The sequence below is a fragment of the Manis javanica genome, chromosome 2 (assembly GCF_040802235.1).
Source record: "Manis javanica isolate MJ-LG chromosome 2, MJ_LKY, whole genome shotgun sequence".
NCBI lineage: Eukaryota > Metazoa > Chordata > Mammalia > Pholidota > Manidae > Manis > Manis javanica.
Window position 1 is genome coordinate 52,253,050 of NC_133157.1, and position 19,154 is coordinate 52,272,203.

At 35.8% G+C, this 19,154-nt stretch overlaps 1 protein-coding gene across 7 annotated transcripts in view; it reads left to right on the forward strand.

Moving 5' to 3' along the window:
* The window catches only part of TTC39B (tetratricopeptide repeat domain 39B), a 125,768-nt gene that overhangs the window by 84,226 nt on the left and 22,388 nt on the right, over positions 1-19,154 (forward strand). For all 7 annotated transcript variants that reach the window (XM_037018646.2, XM_073228483.1, XM_037018645.2 and 4 more), the window contains 9 exons: positions 6,057-6,162; positions 7,550-7,615; positions 8,888-8,996; positions 9,467-9,534; positions 9,624-9,683; positions 11,128-11,289; positions 11,686-11,777; positions 15,499-15,625; positions 18,664-18,772. In XM_037018646.2, coding sequence (XP_036874541.1) covers positions 6,057-6,162; positions 7,550-7,615; positions 8,888-8,996; positions 9,467-9,534; positions 9,624-9,683; positions 11,128-11,289; positions 11,686-11,777; positions 15,499-15,625; positions 18,664-18,772 — 899 coding nt within the window. The remainder of the gene's footprint in view (positions 1-6,056; positions 6,163-7,549; positions 7,616-8,887; positions 8,997-9,466; positions 9,535-9,623; positions 9,684-11,127; positions 11,290-11,685; positions 11,778-15,498; positions 15,626-18,663; positions 18,773-19,154) is intronic.

A 19,154-nucleotide genomic window follows, 5' to 3' on the forward strand; every position in this document is an offset into this window, starting at 1 on the left:
TCATTATGAAATGTCCCTACTAATAAGTATTGTGTCTCCCCTTTATATCCCCTCCTTATAATATTCCTTGTCTTGAAATCTGTTTTGTCTGATACTAATATAGCTACTCGTGCTTTTTTATAACTAATGTTTGCAAAGCACATATTCCTTTACTTTAAACCTATCTTTGTTTTTATATTTAAATTGCATTTCTTATAGATGTGCATAGTTGGATCTTACTTTTTCATTCTGTATGACAATTGACATGTTCTCATTTTTGACTACCATTCTGCTTTTTCTTTTGCCTCATTTATTTTCTCCCCTTTGTTTTATGACATTTTTTGCATTAACAAACTTAAAATTATAGATTCCAGCGTAATCTCTCTATTGTTTTCTTAGCTATAGTCTTGTTTAATTTTTTTTAATGGTTGCTCTAGTGATTATAATATCCTTCTAAACTTATCTTAGTCAACTTGAATTTAATATTATACTATTTACATAAATTATGAGAACTTCACAAAACTATAGTTTCATTTACTACCTGTCACCTTTTATACTATTCTTACAATAGTACACTTGCATATATTATAAACTCCACAATGCCATGTCAGACTTTTCCTTTAAACAGTCGTGTGCTATAGTCTCCTCTATTTACCGATATATTTACCATTTTTAGTGTTCCTCATTCATTCCTGTATACTTTCAGATTGAAGAATTTATTTTAGGATTTCTTGCAGTGTGTGTGTGTTTTCACAGTTTTTCCCTGTTTTCATTTATCTGAAATGTCTTCTTTTTTGCCTTCATTTCTGAAGGCTGTTTTTGCTCAGTATAATATTCTGAGTTACATGGTTTTCTTTCTTCTTTCCTCCATTTAAAATTGTCAGTCCATTGTATATGACCGGTGTTGTTTCTGATTTTTGTTATTTGTTACCCTCTCTGTACTGTGTCATTTATTCTGGCTACTTTGAAGACTCTTCTGTGTTTTTGGTTTGATTTGGATGTGTTGAAGTGTGGCTTTGAGAAATCTGTGGCCATTATTTCTTCTTTTTTTTTTTTTTTTGCTCCAGTGTACTCTGTCCTCTCTCTCCTGATCAGATTCCAATTACACATGTTAGTCAACCTGATTTTGTTAAAACAGGCCATGGAGGTGCTGTTCATTAAAAAAATGGATTATTTTTTTCAGATTAGCTATCTGAACCATGGTAGATATTCCCTGGTTTTATTTCCTGCTTTTTCTCTTGACTGTTTGTCATATTTTTCTGTTTCTTTTCTTGTCAATAATTTTTAAATTGCACACTAGATATTGACTCATTGTAGAGATTGATTCCGTATTCTTTTATCTTCATGGAAGGTGCTGATTTTGTTCAAGGAAGTATTAACTTGACTAGAGTTAAACTCTATAAACTCTTACTCTCTACTACTGGGCAACATCTGGTCTTTGCTCCTTTATTTCTTCTGTCTTGTTTCTGCTTTTTCTTTGGAGCCCCCCCCAGTGCTCATATAGTTCATGGGTCAGACAAGAATTTGAGTGGCGTTTTAACACAGATTTTGGTCTTTCCTTCGTATGTGGTTCCCTCCTATCTGAAAATTTCCCCATTACTCTACAGCCACTCTTTGAGTTTTGAACTCTGTATAAGCTCTACACATTCTACTGATTGGCCTGGGGAATACTTTCAGGTTGCTAGCCATATAAATGTAAAGTCCATTCAAGAATTATTCATTTTTGAAGTTTAGTATCAACGTTTGGTCCTTCTCCAGTTTCTGCCTACTTTTTTTTTTTTTCACTTTCCGGTCCCTGAAAATATGTTTTAAATAAATATTTCATGTTTATCTAGAGTTTATAATTGTTATCTGTGGAGGGTTAATCTAATATAAGCTACCACTGCCCTAGAAACAGATCCCCATTAGTGGAAGCATAACCAAGATTTAGTATCTTAAGAGATACGTTTACTCAAAATGATTTTATAAAATTATATTCCATTCAAAATCCTGAAAGGAGGTAGATGGTTTAGGAACCTGACATAATTATTTTTAGTTTTCCTTTCAAAATATTTTTTAAAAATATGTTAAAGAGTTGATTGCTTTTCTACTCATCAAAATTTAAAAAAACAGAGGGTATTAAAATAGCCTTATAATGGTACAGACATATATATCAGTGGAATGGAACATAGGGTTTTGAAACAGACTGTGCATGTCTGTGTGTGTAAGTATACTCAGGTATATGTGCATATGTGTACTTGTACATACATACATGCAGATAGTTATCTGGGAATTCAGAGTATACTAAATTCCTATATATACATAGGGCTCTTTCAAAACAGTGGGGAAGGTGGGTACTTTAATAAATGTTCTGAAAACTGGTTCTTCATTTTGGGAAAAAAGTGCTATACAAAAATCAGTTCCATGTAGGTTTCATATAAAATATTTTTTAAAAAGTACCAGCAAAAACATATGTAAGTAATTTTTCTAGTCCTAAAGTACAAAGGCATTTAAACTTTTATTTTACTTTTACTTTTCCCCTTTGAAATAATTTCAGAATTTTTACAAAGAATTTTCATATATTTTTCACTCTGATTCACAAATGTTAACATCTTATAGAACCACAGTGCAATTATTAGAATCACAAAACTAACATTGATACATTATTAAATACAATACTGACTACTCAAATTCCTGGAACTCTCTGACTAATGTCATTTTTCTGGTCCAGGATCCTGGATTTTACATTTGGTTTTATGTCTCCTTAGTGTCTTTAATCTGATAGTGTCCCTCAGTTTCTCTTTGTCCTTCATGACCTTGACATTTTTTAAGAATACTGAGCAGTTATTTTATAGGACACATCTCAGTGTGGACTTCCTTAATCTTTCTTCATGACTAAATTCAGGTTTTGCATATATGTGGTAAGAGTACCACAGAGGTGATGTTGTGTCCTTCTTAGTGCATCATATCATTTGGTATACATGATGCTAATCTCAGAAGCTTTCTAAAGCATGACATAAAATCAAGAACCATAAAAGACTGACTTGACCAAATAAACATTTAAATTTTCATCATGGCAAAATACACCATAATAAAATATATGAATAGAAATGTGATGCAAATGACAATGTGAAAAACTCCTAAATTGGTGGGAATCTAAACTGAAGAGTTTTTTTGGAGGATATTCTGGCAGTATATATCAAAATGGAGAATGTGCCTTGCCTTTGAGCTCAGAAGTTGTTTTTCTAGGAATTTATACTGGGGACAGTTAGGATAGATTAACTATAGTTATACTACTTGATGTATGAAAAGTACTTGATGAATGTATAAGAACACTCTTAGCAGGATTGTTTCTAATATGGAAAATTTGGAAATGTCAATATTTAATGATAGGATTTTGTTTAAATGAATTATTCCATAGAATGGAATAATATGCATTTGTTAAAGAATGAGGTAGCTTTCATGATTTTCATGGGAAATTATCAAAATAACCTATAGAATAGTATGTGCTTTATGATCCCATTTGTGTTTTTTAAAGATTATATTCTTAGTAAAGCATAAAAACACCTAGAAGGCTATGTATCAGGCTATTTACAGTGACTCTCCCTCTGCAAGGTGGTCTTGAAAGGGCACTTATACTTTATCCATATTATTTGGAAATTTTGTAACACACCGATAATCAGAAAAAAGAACATATTTATATTTTGATTTGAAAAAGAATCTAAACATCATATCCACCTCTTGCCATCCTGTTGCTATTTTGACATTTGAGTTTTTAACTCATATATGTAAGCACATACAATTATCTTTTTATATAATGAAATTATGTGCTTCATTTCATATTGAATTTTTTTTTATTTCATGTCAGAAAATTTTAGGTCGTTAAATATTTTTAATTCATTATAATTTTAATGGTTGCATCGTATTCTATGATGTGGATGTACCACATGTATGTATAGAGGTATGCACTCATGTGACTCTCTTAACTAATTTCCTGTTGTTGTCTATTTAGTTTGTTTATATATTTTCATTATAAATAGCAGTACAGCATCTTTCCTTATAGGTAAAGTTTTGTGTTTATCCATCTGAAGAATAATTGGGTTGGCAAACTTTTTCTTAAAGGGCCAGGTAGTAAATATTTTAGGCTTATGGGTCATGGCCATAAGATTGCTGTCACAATTATTCAACTCTATGACATAGTATATAAGCAGCCACAGACAATAAGTAAATGAATGTCTATGGCTATGTTCTAGTAGTTTGCCACTGTTTTACTATAACTATCATTTTACCAGAAGTATATGAATGTGTCTGCATTTGCCACACAAATGAAGTAATACTTTATTGTCACAAAAATGGCATATGTATTTTGGAAAATAAGAAAATGTAGATTAGCAATATTAACACACAATACACACTCCATATTCTTATTAGTCAGTGATTATAGCTTTTAATACTTCATTATATATTCTTTAAGAATATTTTCTATACATATCAAAAATATATGTATTTTTTAACCAAAATGACATCACACTGTACATACTTGTAACCTACTTTTTTCAGTTAATTATTTTTTCATATGAGTAAATATTAATTTCACATAATACTCAATCCATCATCAAATTTTCCCAGTTGGCCCCAAATTTATTTTACTGCTGGCATGTCTGCACCAGGATCCAACCCAAGACTATCTTCTGCATTTGATGTTTATATCCATTCAATATATTTAATTTTAGAACAGTCTCTATATTTATAACAGTTGTTGAAAAGCCAGTTGCCCTGCAAAATATCTCATGGATTTGTTGCTTCCTTGAGTTTCCATTTAGTTTGTACCTTGTCTTAGCTCAGGCTGTCATAACAAATACCATAGACCGGGTGGCTTAAACAACAGAAGTTGATTTTGTCACAATTCTGGAGGTGGAAGTCCAAGATCAGGGTACCAGTATGGTCAGGTTCTGGTGAGAGCACTCTTCCTGGCTTGTAGACAACTGTCTTCTTTCTGTGTTCTCACATGGCTGAGGGAGAGAGCAAAGGGGGTGAGAGAGCGATACAGAGAGATATCTCCTTCTTCCTTTTCTTATAAGTCCACTGAGCTTATCAAATTAGGACTGCACTCTTGATTACCTCCTGAAATCCCTGTCTGTAAATACAGTCATATTGGAGCATGGAGCTTCAGCATATGAGTTTGAGGGCTGGTGGGGTGGGAAATAATTCAGTACATTGCATTCCTCTAGTCCATTATATTTCCTGTAAACTGGATGTTAGAGCTATAGACTTTGATAGATTCAAATTAAGTGTATTTGGGTAGAGTATATCATTAATGAAATTGCATGCTTTATAATTACATCATGCCAGGTGATATGTAACATGCGTCTAATTCTTATTACCTTTTAAAAACATTTTGTCAGTTTGATAAGCAGTTCCTGGTTTTTACCAATTTTTGTGTCTTTGTCATGGTTTTGATTTGCATTTCTCTGATTAAGTCTTTGCGTTTTGAAGATGGGGGAGGGGATTTATGTATAAAAAAGAGATTAAAGTGATAAATGGGAAAGATTTGCTTGGATGGACCCAGAAAAAATAAGAAGGCAAATAGGGCAGTTGTCGTATGATTTGCCTTCCTCTTTCGGTGTCTGCTGGTCCCACACAGTTATTTTGCGTAGTTGAGACCATGGCGAGCACCCTGAAATCTTCTTGCCAGTAGCATCTTAGCTACCTGCTGGAAAGCAGGGTTGCTGCCGTCTGCACAGTGGCCGAGGAGCTGGCACTCTCAGGGAGTCTGCTGGAAACATTGCTGGGAAGCTGTGAGATCGCAGTCCTGTGGCCCTGTGGCTCTGGAGTCACGCTTGCTAATGTTCAAACCCTCTCTTGTTTTATGCCCAGAAAGACTGGTACTGATAAGCAGTGTAGAAATGGGTGTGTCATTTTCCCTTCATGATTACTACTAAGTAGCCTGCTAAGTAAATGCAGCACAGCATCATCCAATTTAACAATTCTTCATTAATGTTGCATAGTGACATTTATAGTGTGTATGTGGCATTTGACTCAACCTCGATTTACAGAGTCACAGTAAATTTATGCTGTAACTTTTTTCTTCAACCCAGAGAATGTCTTTCTATCCTGCATGTAATTCAGAAGAGCAAAGGGGAACAAGAGTTTTTCTATGAGTTTGAAGGGGGTGTCAAGCTTGGAATAGGGGCCTTTAATTTGGTAAGTAAACAATTATAAAGCCTCCAGAACCTATTGTAAAAAAACCTAAGATTTTCAGTTTCTTCTCTACTGCCTTTGAGCCTCATACTGAACTTTGCCTGGGTTTGGTTGAAGAGTAGATAGAGAGGGATCAATTTTCTTGTGTCGTGACCTAGTAGGGACTTTCGCCTGTGGGTGTTATGCAGTTCTGCACATGTTCAGAGTAGCTTTGGTTTGTACAGTAAAGGAATCATGTAGCACTCTGAATAGACGAGTCACATTTTTGGCAATGAGGAGCTTGGAACCCAGTTCCATTTCCACTTCAGAAATACTGTTGGCATGGCAATGGTGGCTCTACAGTTGAAAATAGTTGAGGCAGCAGTGATACAATTTGAGGTACGGTTTTGATGCTTTGGAGGGAGATGAAGAGTTTACAGAGATAGTCATCAAATTGTGATATATTATTTAGAGATTTTGAAATTTGATCAAGATTTGGCTGGAATTGGTGAGAAAATTAAGTGGTAAAGGGCATCATACACATGAGCATGTACACGACTGTGCCCACTTTGTTCATGAGCCTGTTGGTCAGTGTTGGAGGTGCTGGGGAAAGAGGCTGACTGGTGTCTGCAGAATGAATCACCTTATCCACTTGGTTATCAAAATCCTCCTCTGCTGAGGTTACACTTTGATGAGCATGGCTTTGTTCACATGGGCCACAAATTATTTAAATGTTTTTTGCTAATTCAGAGAGGTTTGTGCACATACCTCCTTCCCAGTGTGAAATTTGACTCAACATTAATTTGTCATTGATTTTCCATTCATGTTCCTTCCAAATGTGTGGCTGCCCAGCTAAACCAATGGCTCTAGCCCATGTGGGTCAATAAATAATTGCACATATGGCTATTTCGCCTTCCAAGCAAAGTGATCAGCCAGGTGCACTGCTTGCAGTCCTACACGAGAGGATTTCCCTTCATCACCACTCTTCAGGGATGTCCTAGATAGGGACTGTAGGCCTGCAGCTGTCCACTTTTGGGTAGTGCCTGCATATTGTCCAGAATACAACAGATGTTTGCTTTCTGGAAAAGGATGCTAAAAGAAACCTTGTTTGGAGGTGGGCACTGAGGGATTGCCTTCTCATCACTTTATCACTGCACAGAAAAGCCATCCTGAAAAGGCCAAGTTTTTGTTTTTGTTTTAGGTATATTCTGTTTGATTAAGTGAAAGTAATTCAAAAGTAATGGTTGTAATCTGTGCAGTATGTGATGATTGAGATGTGTAGTGGATTAAACTTGATTCTAATTTTTCATATTATTGAATTATTAAAACTTTAAGTTGTTTGGAGTTAAACATTGTATAGTTATATACACTAACAAATAATACAATCGTATTTTTATTTTATTTTTTACAGATGCTGTCCCTTTTACCAGCACGGATTATCAGATTGCTAGAATTTATAGGATTTTCTGGAAACAGGGTACACATTTCATCTCGTCTTAATTTTGACAGGGAAGATAAAACATTATTTATTGAATGTGAGGGCAATCCAACATGTCTTCATAACCAGCATGGCAATTATTGACAGTTTGTTTGAAGGACAATAAAGAAAGAGCTGCTGGTGCTTGATCATATTTTTCAGGGGTTAGAGAGTTTTTCTATTGAAAGTTAAAATTTTTTATCTTCGTTGCTTAAATTCTGGGATTAAAAATTATGTTTTACTAACATTGCTGCTTGCTGGATCTAGAGTACTCTTGTTTGGTTAAAATATCCTTCCTTAACATTTTAGCAACCCCAGAGTCTTTTGTAAAACCAGGAATTTAGGCTAGATTTCCATGTCTAACATTTTATAATTTGCACAGGTCAAGTATAGTTGCACTATTTGGGGTTTCCTTGTGTTTTTATAAGTTTCACTAGAAAACTAAGCAAGGAAATTTGTTTTCGATGAGTTTTATTCATTGTTTTTCTGTGTGATTATTTTTTGTAGTGTGTAACCTACATAAATCATAACATCAATATGCTATTACCAGGGTTGCCTTATTGAAAAAATTGTTTCTGTTAGTCATGAGTGTAGGTTTTGAGAAGTATGTGAGAACACATGTAAGAACCTGTAATTTTTCCCCCACAAATACTCTGTATTTTCCTGTTTCTGTGCTTCTGCTAGTCTCTCTTTTGGATGTCCCCCCAGCCACTGTCCCCTCAGATAATGTTTTGTTAAGAACCTTTCCATCCATCAGGTCTGAGATCAGTGTCCTCTGTTACACAAAACCTCGGCTTATCCTCTTTTTGTGAGGCTCAAGTATTCCTAGCTCTCAGGATCATTTACTTGTCTTTCTTACAGTACTCACCATATTCTAGTAAAATCACATGTTCATGTACTGTCTTCCTTATTTGATGGAAAGATCTTTGGAGACATAGAACTATATTTATTTATACCCACCATAATGCCTTGCACTTAGATTCTCTATGCTTTAATAGGTTTATATTTTAATCAGAGAAATACAGCATTTGTATGAAATGAGCACTGTCTTTTTCTCTCCTAAAATCATGATATAAAAGAATTTGTGAGATTATTTTATGCCATTTAAAATGTAAAGGTTGTTTCTAGTTAGTCATTACCACTATTCTAAGCTCTTGAAAAATAAACCCCACCTCCATGGAGTGTGGGGATATGTGAACTAGCATTTTAAAGGGTCAGATATGATTTTTCAGTCATCTTCTTCTCATTCTAAAATGCTTTTCATTCCTACAGGAGCTGGGTCTCCTGCAGTTACGAGAAGGCGCGTCAGGAAGAAGTATGAGGTCTCCACTGTGCTGCTTAACTATCCTAGCTTTTCATACTTACATCTCCCTGATACTTGGTAAGGACTAGATTATATTTTACGTAATTGGAAGCTGGAAAATAGTGACAGTTCTCATAGTAACATTTAGCGGAGGGGATGAAGGGTCTCTTATTGAATATGTTTTATCCATTCTCAGCTAAAAAAATTCTATAAAGCTTTCTTAAAATGATCATTTTTAGCATATGTTCATATTATATATTTCTTTTTTAGTAGAACCTAATATTGTTGTTAAAAACAGCAATTCCAATTAGAAATATAATACAACCACCTCTGTGTTTTTAAGAACTAATCTGTCCTAGAGCTTTCCTAAATTAAAGTCATAGATGAGACTTGTCTTATTCTATTTCCCAAATGTAAAATGATGGATGAACAGTTTCTGTTTTTTTCTCTGCATAGATGTTTGCTATGTTTTAATGAAATTTGGACAATTAGTTATAAAAACCTACTGTGTTTCATGAAGACTGAGGCTTTTCCTGTTAAATTTCTAGGTACAGGAGAAGTGAATATTGTGGAAGCAGAGAGTCTTCTTGCACCCTTCCTCCAGCAGTTTCCAAATGTATGCTTAGAATTTCAAGTGCACATTTCAACCATAATCCGTCTGCTGGGTTTGACCATTGAACAGTCTTTTTCTTCCTTCCTCCCCAGGGCTCACTCATGTTGTTTTATCATGCCCGGATAGAGCTGCTGAAAGGGAATGTGGAAGAGGTAATTTATTTGGGGGGAGTCATTTGGGGCACTGTCTGTATGATGAAGTTGTGTCACACACTCATTCATTATTAGTAAATTCAGCTATACATTTACTAGATGAATTAAAGAAAAAAATATGTCATTAAAAAGCCACCATCAAATTTTGTATATGCATTCTATAACATATAGTAGAGTACTGAATAGAGTCTATATTTACACATAAAGTACATGAGGCAATCCAGGGTAGAATATACAAATACAGGTGGGCAATCTAAGGAACTTTCAAAAACCTTTACTACTGTCAATTTCCATACTACACATTGACCTTGGAATCTAGCCTCTGCTCAAGATATAACTCTACTGTACTACATGTGGGCTCCTCATCAAAGGAAATTATTCACTGATTGCCTTGAAGAAGAAGAGTGAAGAGCCTTTCATGTAAATTTCTCACAAACAATTTTCTTCTCACAAATGGGGTCGAACATGTATTTCTCTTTGATTTTTTTTTTTCCACTTAAAATAAATCTTGGATTTCTTTCCAGGTCAGTATATCTAAATCTCCCTCATTTTTTTTGATGGCTGGGTTTCATTCCATGGGATGGATATACTATATATACTAAAACAGTCCACTTTTGATAGATATCTGGCTACTGTAAACAGTGCAGTCGTAAACATCATTAATTGCTATTTCTATGCACTTATTTATATAAGTGGATTTCTATAACACATATTCTGATAATTAGGATTTCTATTCAAAGATGTTTGCATTCTGACTAATTCAGCCAAATTGCCTAACTTAAGGTTATTTTATTTAAATTCCTATAAAGCTTTGAGAATACTTGTTTCCAGTGCTCTTTGCCAACTCTGGATATTATCTGTTGTATTTTTGCCAATGTGATGGCTGAAAAATGATAATCTGATTTTTATATTTATATTTTCCACTTTATAAATTTCTTCATGTGTATATTTATCACTCGTATATTTTATTCTCTGATTTGCCTATTCATATCTTTGACAATTTTCCCATTGTCTTTTTCTTGAGGGCTTTCTAAAATTGTTTACAAATGTATCAAATTGTTATATAATGACAGTTAATCCTTTTTCCATTTATGTATGTGGTGATATCTTGTCCTCTGTGTATTGTCTCTAACTTTGTTTAAGGTATATTTTACTTTCTGGAAGTTTGACTTGTCAGTCTTTTCTTGAAGGACTTCTTCATTTTATATCTTACTTGGAACTTCCCTAATCCCACATTATGAAATTCCACAGACCCCTCACAAAGTTAAATAAAGAGGCAGAACTTAACTGCATCATTGTATGTAAGGAACATATTATCATATTGAGTGGTTTAATGAGTGATAATTCTGTACTTTTTGTACAAAGTGTTTTATGTATTTTTCCATTAGGTTATTATCTCCTTGTCTAATGTCTGGATGATCAGCTTTATGCAATTGACTTATAGGCACAAGAGATATTTCGAAAATGCATTTCAGTTCAAGAAGAATGGAAACAGTTTCACCATCTCTGTTACTGGGAGCTGATGTGGATTTATATATACCAACAAAACTGGATGGAGGCCTATTACTATTCAAATCTACTTTGCAAAGAGAGTAAATGGTCCAAGGTAAAGTGTCATCTGTTTGCTAATAAGTGTCCAGGATGATTTTCCTTTAGGACTGTTTAATAGACTTTCCAGTTCCCTGATGACAAGGCTATTCCTAGTCAAAATTAATTCTGGTGCATTTGTGAGAAGTTGAACAAAATGAGACAATGGTCTCTTGTTCATTCTGTGCACCTTCTCATCCATGAACACTATAGTTGTATAATAGGAAAATAGTCTAAATTAACTGAAAAGTATTATTCTCATTTGGAATGGGTAATATAAGACTTAATTTCCTTCTATTTCTTTGCTGCCTCTTAATTTGTCTGGAAGATTTGATATCATCCCTGATTTGCAAGGTAGAAATGTCATGTGCCTAAGGGAGTTCTGTAACTAGCTGCTTTTCTTCTTTCCCTCAAGGCAACGTATGTGTTCTTGAAAGCTGCAATTTTGAGTATGCTTCCAGAGGAAGATACAGTGGCAACTAAAGAGAATGTAATAACTTTATTCAGGTAAGCAAGGCATAGTCTCAATCACAAATTCCTGAATGGATAAAGGAGCACACAGATACATCTTCCTTCTTTTCCCCTTAATGCTCGACCAAGCTTCATCTTCATATTTCTTTAATTTCTACTTGTTGGATAGAGGAACCCTTAAAAAATATATTTAGTTAAAAGTGAAAATGTCTTCCTGTTAGCAGGATTTTGCAGATATGCCAAAGTGATTGGGAATCCTGAGAACACATTATTTTTTGTTTTGTTACTGGAACTTTGCTACTGCATTTTGAACATAGGTGTCTAAAATGGTGTTGTTAGGTAGAGATTAACTGTTGCTGTGTATCAAAGGTGGTCAGATAAACTTAAGAAGCGCACAGTATGATTTATCCTTAGTCTTTATCCATATGACAAAAATTCCAAGAAGGTCTGCTGTGAATTTAATCTATTTAATTTTGTTAAGATCGGCATCCATCCATCCATCCATCTGTCCATCCATCCATCCATTTTTCAATCCATCTGTAACCTTCATTTTGAGCACCTACTGTATGAAGGGTACTGTGTCAGGGGAGGAATAAATAGGCATGGCTCCTGTCCTTGTGGAATTGATGATATTAGAGTGAAGCTTCTTATTGAAGACATCAATGAAATAATCATATAAATAAATGCACAGTTATAATACATGGCTCATTTTTCCCTCCTACTTTTCTCACCATTCCCTCTTAGTATCTTTGTAGGCTCATCTCATCTTATTTTTTCTAGCCATTACATGTTGATGCTTTTTATTTCAAAGGTCAGTCTGTAGAGCCTCAACATTAAGAAACCTCAGCTAAGCCACATTTAAATGTCTGGTCCAGGCCTTGTGGCTGAGCTTCAGACCCATGTATCCAGCTCCCAGTTGCCACCTTCCCTTGGATATGAGCATCTTCACTTCACCATGTTCGATCTTCTCTAGCAAACCTGTATTCTCCCTCTCTCATTGATTGAGATGACCACTTAGCCTTCCAGAACCCCAGGATATTTGGATCACCAACAGGACCTGCTGTCTCCCTGTTGCCCAGTGGGAGGAGAGGACTGTATAAGAGCACAGAGGGGATGTCAGATGTGGTCATGTCTGCAGGTGGAGCAGGAGCTGCTGAGGCAGCGGTGCGCCATCATGATGCAGCCTCAGACCCAGGGAACAGCCTGTGAGGGGCTCTGTTGCAGAAAAGAGCAGTGCGCATTTAAAAAACAAAAAGAAAGCTGATTTTTGACAGTCTATGATGCTATATATATATATATATATATATATATATGATGACATATATATATATATATATATATGTCAAAGAAAAAGAAAGGACAAAAATGGTTCAATTATGGAGTCCCACAGAACACAGTGCTCCATTTAAAAATAAAACAAAATGTGTTTTTAGTGACAGAGATCATTGGTAACCCTAGCAGGAGCTGATGAAGTAATGGAATAGAGGTGTAACTAGATTGGTGTTGCTGCAGAGTGAATAAGATAGAAAGAAATGAGAGACTTGAGCTTAAATACATGTGATGATGAAGGGGAGGGGGAGAAAGAGAGAGAAAGAGTGCTGGTTGGAGGCAGATGCATGTCAAAAAATATGGGAGAGATCTGAGCGTTCTTAAAAACTGTGGGAATAATTCAGTTGAGGAAGATCTGAGCGTTCTTAAAAACTGTGGGAATAATTCAGTTGAGGAAGAGATGTTGCACATAAAGCGAGAAATGGCATAATTGATATTTGTGAGGTTCCAAGAAGGCAAGGAGAGATAGAATCCAAAACATTGATGGCAGGACTGGCTTATCTAGAAGGAAGCACAGGTCCCCTTCTGTGTCAGAAGAGAAGGAAGAATAGGTGCAGAGGTTGCAAGCTTCTGTGTGGTGTATGAAAGGAAGCCTTCCTACCTCATAGCTTCTGTTTTTCTGTATGAAGTAGGAGGCTGGTTCATCTGTCGAGAGTGAAAGAGAAGGGAGCAGGCTGCAGGTCTGAGGAGGGTGGAGAGTGTTTGCAAGGATTGCTGCAGTCAGACAATGACTGCCGTGAGGTCCTGAGGGAAACAAAGTCAGGGGAATGGCAGGCAGTGCCAGGGCCCCTTTGAGGTTGGTGCTGGTGAGTTTACAGTGATGCCAGTCTGCCCTCAGTGCAGGTGCAGGGAAGATGGGCAGTGAGCTTCCTCTAGGATTGGGTTCTTGCCAGAAGAGTACAGCAACTAGGCAGTGGACAAGGGAGTTTAGGACATAGACCAGACCACGCAGCAGTAAAGGACAGGGCAATCTCAGCGGGAATATGGAGGGACAGGGAGAAAGAAGGAGACTGCTGGGCAGTTGAAGGGCAGAGGGACTAAAAGTCTTACAAGAACAGCCAAGTTAGGAGGAGGAGAATGGTGTTCAGAGAGAGGTGTGCTTCACTTTGTGCTTTGAGGTAGAAAAGTTATAGGTAATGAAATGATCTAAGGTATGACTCTAGGGGTTGGGGACTGATAGAAAGGAGAAGACAACCACTGGAGATGAAGAAGTAAAGGAATGGAGAAGAACCACTACATTCTTGAAACATAATTGATGACAAATGGAATATGATATTCTGTAGCCATAATATGAGAAATAATATCAGATTTGTCAACAGATTTGAAGGGATGACCAGGATTATTTTTAAAAGTTCTCTTTAAAAATAGGACCACATATTATACTACCTGTAGAATCAACATTAATAGAAGCCATGGTCTGATAAATGCCACCTTTTATGGGTAAACTGCATCTTTTCATTTCACATGAACAAACAACTGGGGCAATGGAATGGAATGGAATATTAAGATATGTAAAATCTTCTAAATTTCCTTCTATTTCCTCCACTTCAGAATAATGTTCTACATATCAAAACACTTTCTGTGAGATGCATAACCAATCTAATTTTCAGGAGAAAGTTGGAGGTCAGCTGTGTGATAGAGCAACTGTTTGTTGGGAAAATGAGAGTTCATTTTTGGGAATGTTTTCCCAAAAGGAATTCCCTGAATTCCTTCTCTGCAACCTGTTTGATGCATTTACAAGTTTATTTTCGATTTGAGAAAGTGCTCTAAAAACAAACATGTAGTCTCCCCACTCTACTCTCATTTTCATGTGCTTGTGAGTTTTGTAATTGGAATCTCTTAGACTTTTGGGAGGAAGTTTGTAAACATGGTGCATATCCTTAGATGATTATTTTCAAAATCACCTAAGCTTGGGAAACATTTTCTCAAATTACATATCAATTGCCGACTATCTTTTGAGCTACGTTATTTTATAGATCTGGAATTTTTTAGATATCTGGAATATTTTATAGATAGGAATAGGAAACATACCAGTTTAGCCCTCTTTCCTCTCTTTGAATATCTACAATGTAAGTAAATACTTTGCACTCTTTCTTGCTTACTCATGGAAACTGCCAATCTTGTATCTCCAATTCCTTGGCTGTGTTTGATAAGACATTAGCTAAGTTAGCTGAAAAGAAGTGTCAGTTGGTTCTCAGACCTGAGCTTGAGTCAGAATCACCAGGGGGACTCACTGAACTCCAGATTGCGGGGCCCAGCCCTAGAGCTGCTGGTTCAGTAGTTCTGGGGTGGAGCCTGAAAATGAGCATTTGAAACAGGTTGCCAGGTGATGCTCACTCTGCTGGTGGGGGAGCTGCACGTGGAAACCACAGATATAAATAATGTACGCATTCTGATGACCTCTCGCTGGGGCTGGGGCTCTCTGCAGACAGGTGGATGGCTTGAAGCAGAGAATTGCCGGAAAATCGATTCCTACTGAGAAGTTCGCCGTGAGGAAGTCTCGACGTTATTCCAGCTCACTGCCTGTGCCAGTGAAGCTCATCCTGCCTGCCCTGGTATCTGCCTTTATTTTACTTACTGTCCCTGTTCTAGGAATGATTTGTGCATAACAGCACACCCAGCTTCTGTTGTGAAGTTTAGCTCAATTAAAAGCCATTGTAAGTGTGTTTGTAAGATGAACGTTTTTATTAATAATCAAATAATAATAAAATTACAGCTAATTTTCTTTGGCAGTTGGTATGTTCTAGGTGTTATGATGAAGGCCTTTAAAAAATATGTCATTTGGTTTTTATGGTAATCTCTCTTATAGTCCCATTTACAGAGAAGGAAATTCAGGCAGAGAGAGGTGAGTTGACTTAACTGAAGCTGATTGAATTATAATGCAAGCCACATGAGATTTTTACTTTTTCTAGTAGCCACATTAAAAATTAAAAGATAAAAAAGTAAAAGGACATAGGAAACTAATTTTAAGAATGTATTTTGTTTAACTCAGTATATGCAAAATGTTGTTTGGACAGATAATTGATAAAAACTTCTGATATCTCACATTCTTGTATATTGTGCTAATTCTTTGAAATCTAGTGTGTATTTTACTCTTATCTCATCTCAGTTTGGATAGGCCACTTTTTCGGGGCTCAAGAGCCACAGTAGGCTGGCGGCTGCTGCATCTGCCAGTGTAGTGCTTGTGCTCACTTCCTTAATCATTATGCCAGTTAACCTAGACTTCATAAAAAGCATAATTTCAATTTTTTAGTGAAAACTTCTTTAAAAAGTACTGAATATATCAAGTTACTATAGCTCTTTGGGGGCTTCTGGTTAGTGTAGGAGGTAAGGTAGCATGGAAAGCCGTTCAGTGCCATCTGAGGCCGGCAGGTCTCCTTTGGGGTTTTCTGAATTTTTTTTTGTATGCCACAGTTTATTTGGTTATTCTGCCTTTCAGAGTTATTTAGTTGTTTCCAATTTTTACTATTACAAACATGCTATAATGATGTTTTTTATATTCCTCTTTTTTTGTACATGGGTATGTAATTCTCTGGGGAAGATTTCTAGAAATGGAACTCCTGGTTGAAGGGTATATGCATTTAATATTTTGACATTGCCAGATTGCCCTCCAAAAAGGCTTTACTGATTTAAATTTCTACCAACAATGTTTTACTGTTCTGATTTGCATTTCTCAATTGGTGAGGTTCAGCACATCTCTTCATGTGTGTCTCCTGTGAATTGTTGTTCATATACTTCCTTAATTTTTCATTGGGTTGTTGATTATTTTATCATTGACTTAGGTGTGAAAGAGAATTGTAGCCCCTAACAGCCCTCAGATAAGAGGTAGCCTGAATCTAGAATGTAGGCCCAAGTGTTCCCTATATAGGATAAAAAATCTTGGAGAATACCACCCTCTCAGCTCAGGTTATTCTGTATTTGTAATGGAACAAGACAAATATATGACCACTCTAATATCTGAGCCCAGATAAAAATAACTGTGCAAATCATAAAAATGACCAAATTCCAGCTAATGATAGAGGCTGCTGCATTTTAAAATCTTAATTTAATTTAATTTGATTTAATTTTTTACCAATTACAGCTTTTAACTCCATCCCTTTTTCATTTCTATCAAGTGATTTGCACTGGGAAATTTTTTCTTACTGCGTCACAAAACTTCTCTGAGAATTTTCTAGAGCACCATAGTCCTTTCTCTGCCCTAGAACTAAGATGCTAGTGTGTACATCACTGTATCTATCCTGCTTTGATTATTAAAGATCTTAAGGCAGGTTAACTCGCTGTAATTCTTTCTCCAGGTCTAAGGGTGTAGAATTGGCTTGCATTTGTGAAACCGGGAATTTTACCAAACTTCTGTTTTGCATAAAACCTCAGATGTGAGCTTTCCTTCTTCTAATAAAATATTCCATTAATAAAAACAAAATTTAAAAAACTGTCAGTTAAAATAAGTACTCCATTAGTTACTGAATTAAGCTCTTATACTGTTAGCAATAAGAAACTGTTAGATGTAAAATAAAAGGTAGAGTGTCATGATATTAGTTTTCAGTGCCATAAAGTGAAGATGATGGCTTTGCTGCCACTATGTTTGAATGTATTTTCCTCATTTCCATTGTTTCCCTGAAAGAAGCTGATCAAACAATATCTTTATCATCTTTTTTTATTGTAGTATCATTGACATACAGTCTTATGAAGGTTTCACATGAACAACATTATGGTTTCAACATTCACCCCTATTATCAAGTCCTCACCCGCCTCACCACTGTAGTCGCAGTCTATCAGTGGAGTATATTTTTATCATCTCTTAACATGCATTAATTTCCAAAAGATACCAATTACCATATTTATTTCAGACCCTTCATATATGAACTATACTACTGGAACATTAGAAAAAATATTTTCAAGCAAAAGCACATTTGCTTTTGGTCCCCACCTCCCACAAAAAAAACCCCTCATCATTTAGACCATTAAATATGATTTGTAATGAGAAATCATTAGTCTGCATTTTTGGGGGCTGTTGTTTAGCCATATGGCCTTTAAATGAATGCATTTTCTGTATTTGGATTGCATTATTGGACTGTTACATATTTTTAATGGTATAAAAAAACCTGAGCCCAGTAAAGTACTTCCTATGTTCATTTCTAGTGATGTCCTTGGAAACACTTTATATAAACAATTGGCAGATTTTTAAATGTTTCCCTCTACTTAAAAGTAACAGGAATTTATATTAAATGTAATTGTCCATAGTATCAGTTTCAAATATTATATTTATTTCTTTATCTGTAATCTGTTATCTTCCAAAACAATTGGATAACAGTAGGTGCTTAATAAATATTTGTTAAATGCATGAGTACATTAGTTTTTCAGTGAAAACATAATATACTATATATATATTGAATTACTTCAATGTTAAAGACAAAAGGTATATAATAAAATGAGAGAAGGAGAAACTATAACTAAACTTAAGTGAGGAAAGCCAAGGAAAATGATCACTAAACGTCTGGAGTAGCAACCAAGGCGTAGCACATCCGTAGTTTCGTCGTCATGAAGGCTGTTGAATAACCTCGATTGTGAACGGTTTTTCCTTCTTCTTCATTAGGAAATGATGTATGTCTGGAATGGTTTTCCGATAGTGAGCAAAAGAAAAGACCTTTCAGAAAATCTGTTGGTCACTGTTGAGAAGGCTGAGGTCGTTTTACAAAATGAAAGTAAGTATGAAAAATCAAAGCCATATTTTGCCGTATGTGGACCGAAGTAATTGCCACTGTTCCGTCCTCCCTCTGTGCATGTCTGCTCATGTCCATCTGTGTGCATCATCAGACCCAGAGAGCTTGGGCTGCAGGGGTTTGGGTGATGGCCCTGCAGGCGAAGGGAGGAATGACACACTGCGACACAGTTAAGCCTTGGGGTGTTAGGTTAAGTGAAAGCAGCCAGTTGCAAAAGGCTACACAGTATGCAATTCCATTTATATGAAATAATGAGAATAGATAAGGCTATGATGACAGGAGGTAGGTTGCCTGGGGAGGGGAGAACTGGGAGTGGGGTGGAAGCTAAAGGGCATGGTGTGTCTTTTTTGGGGTGACAGAAATG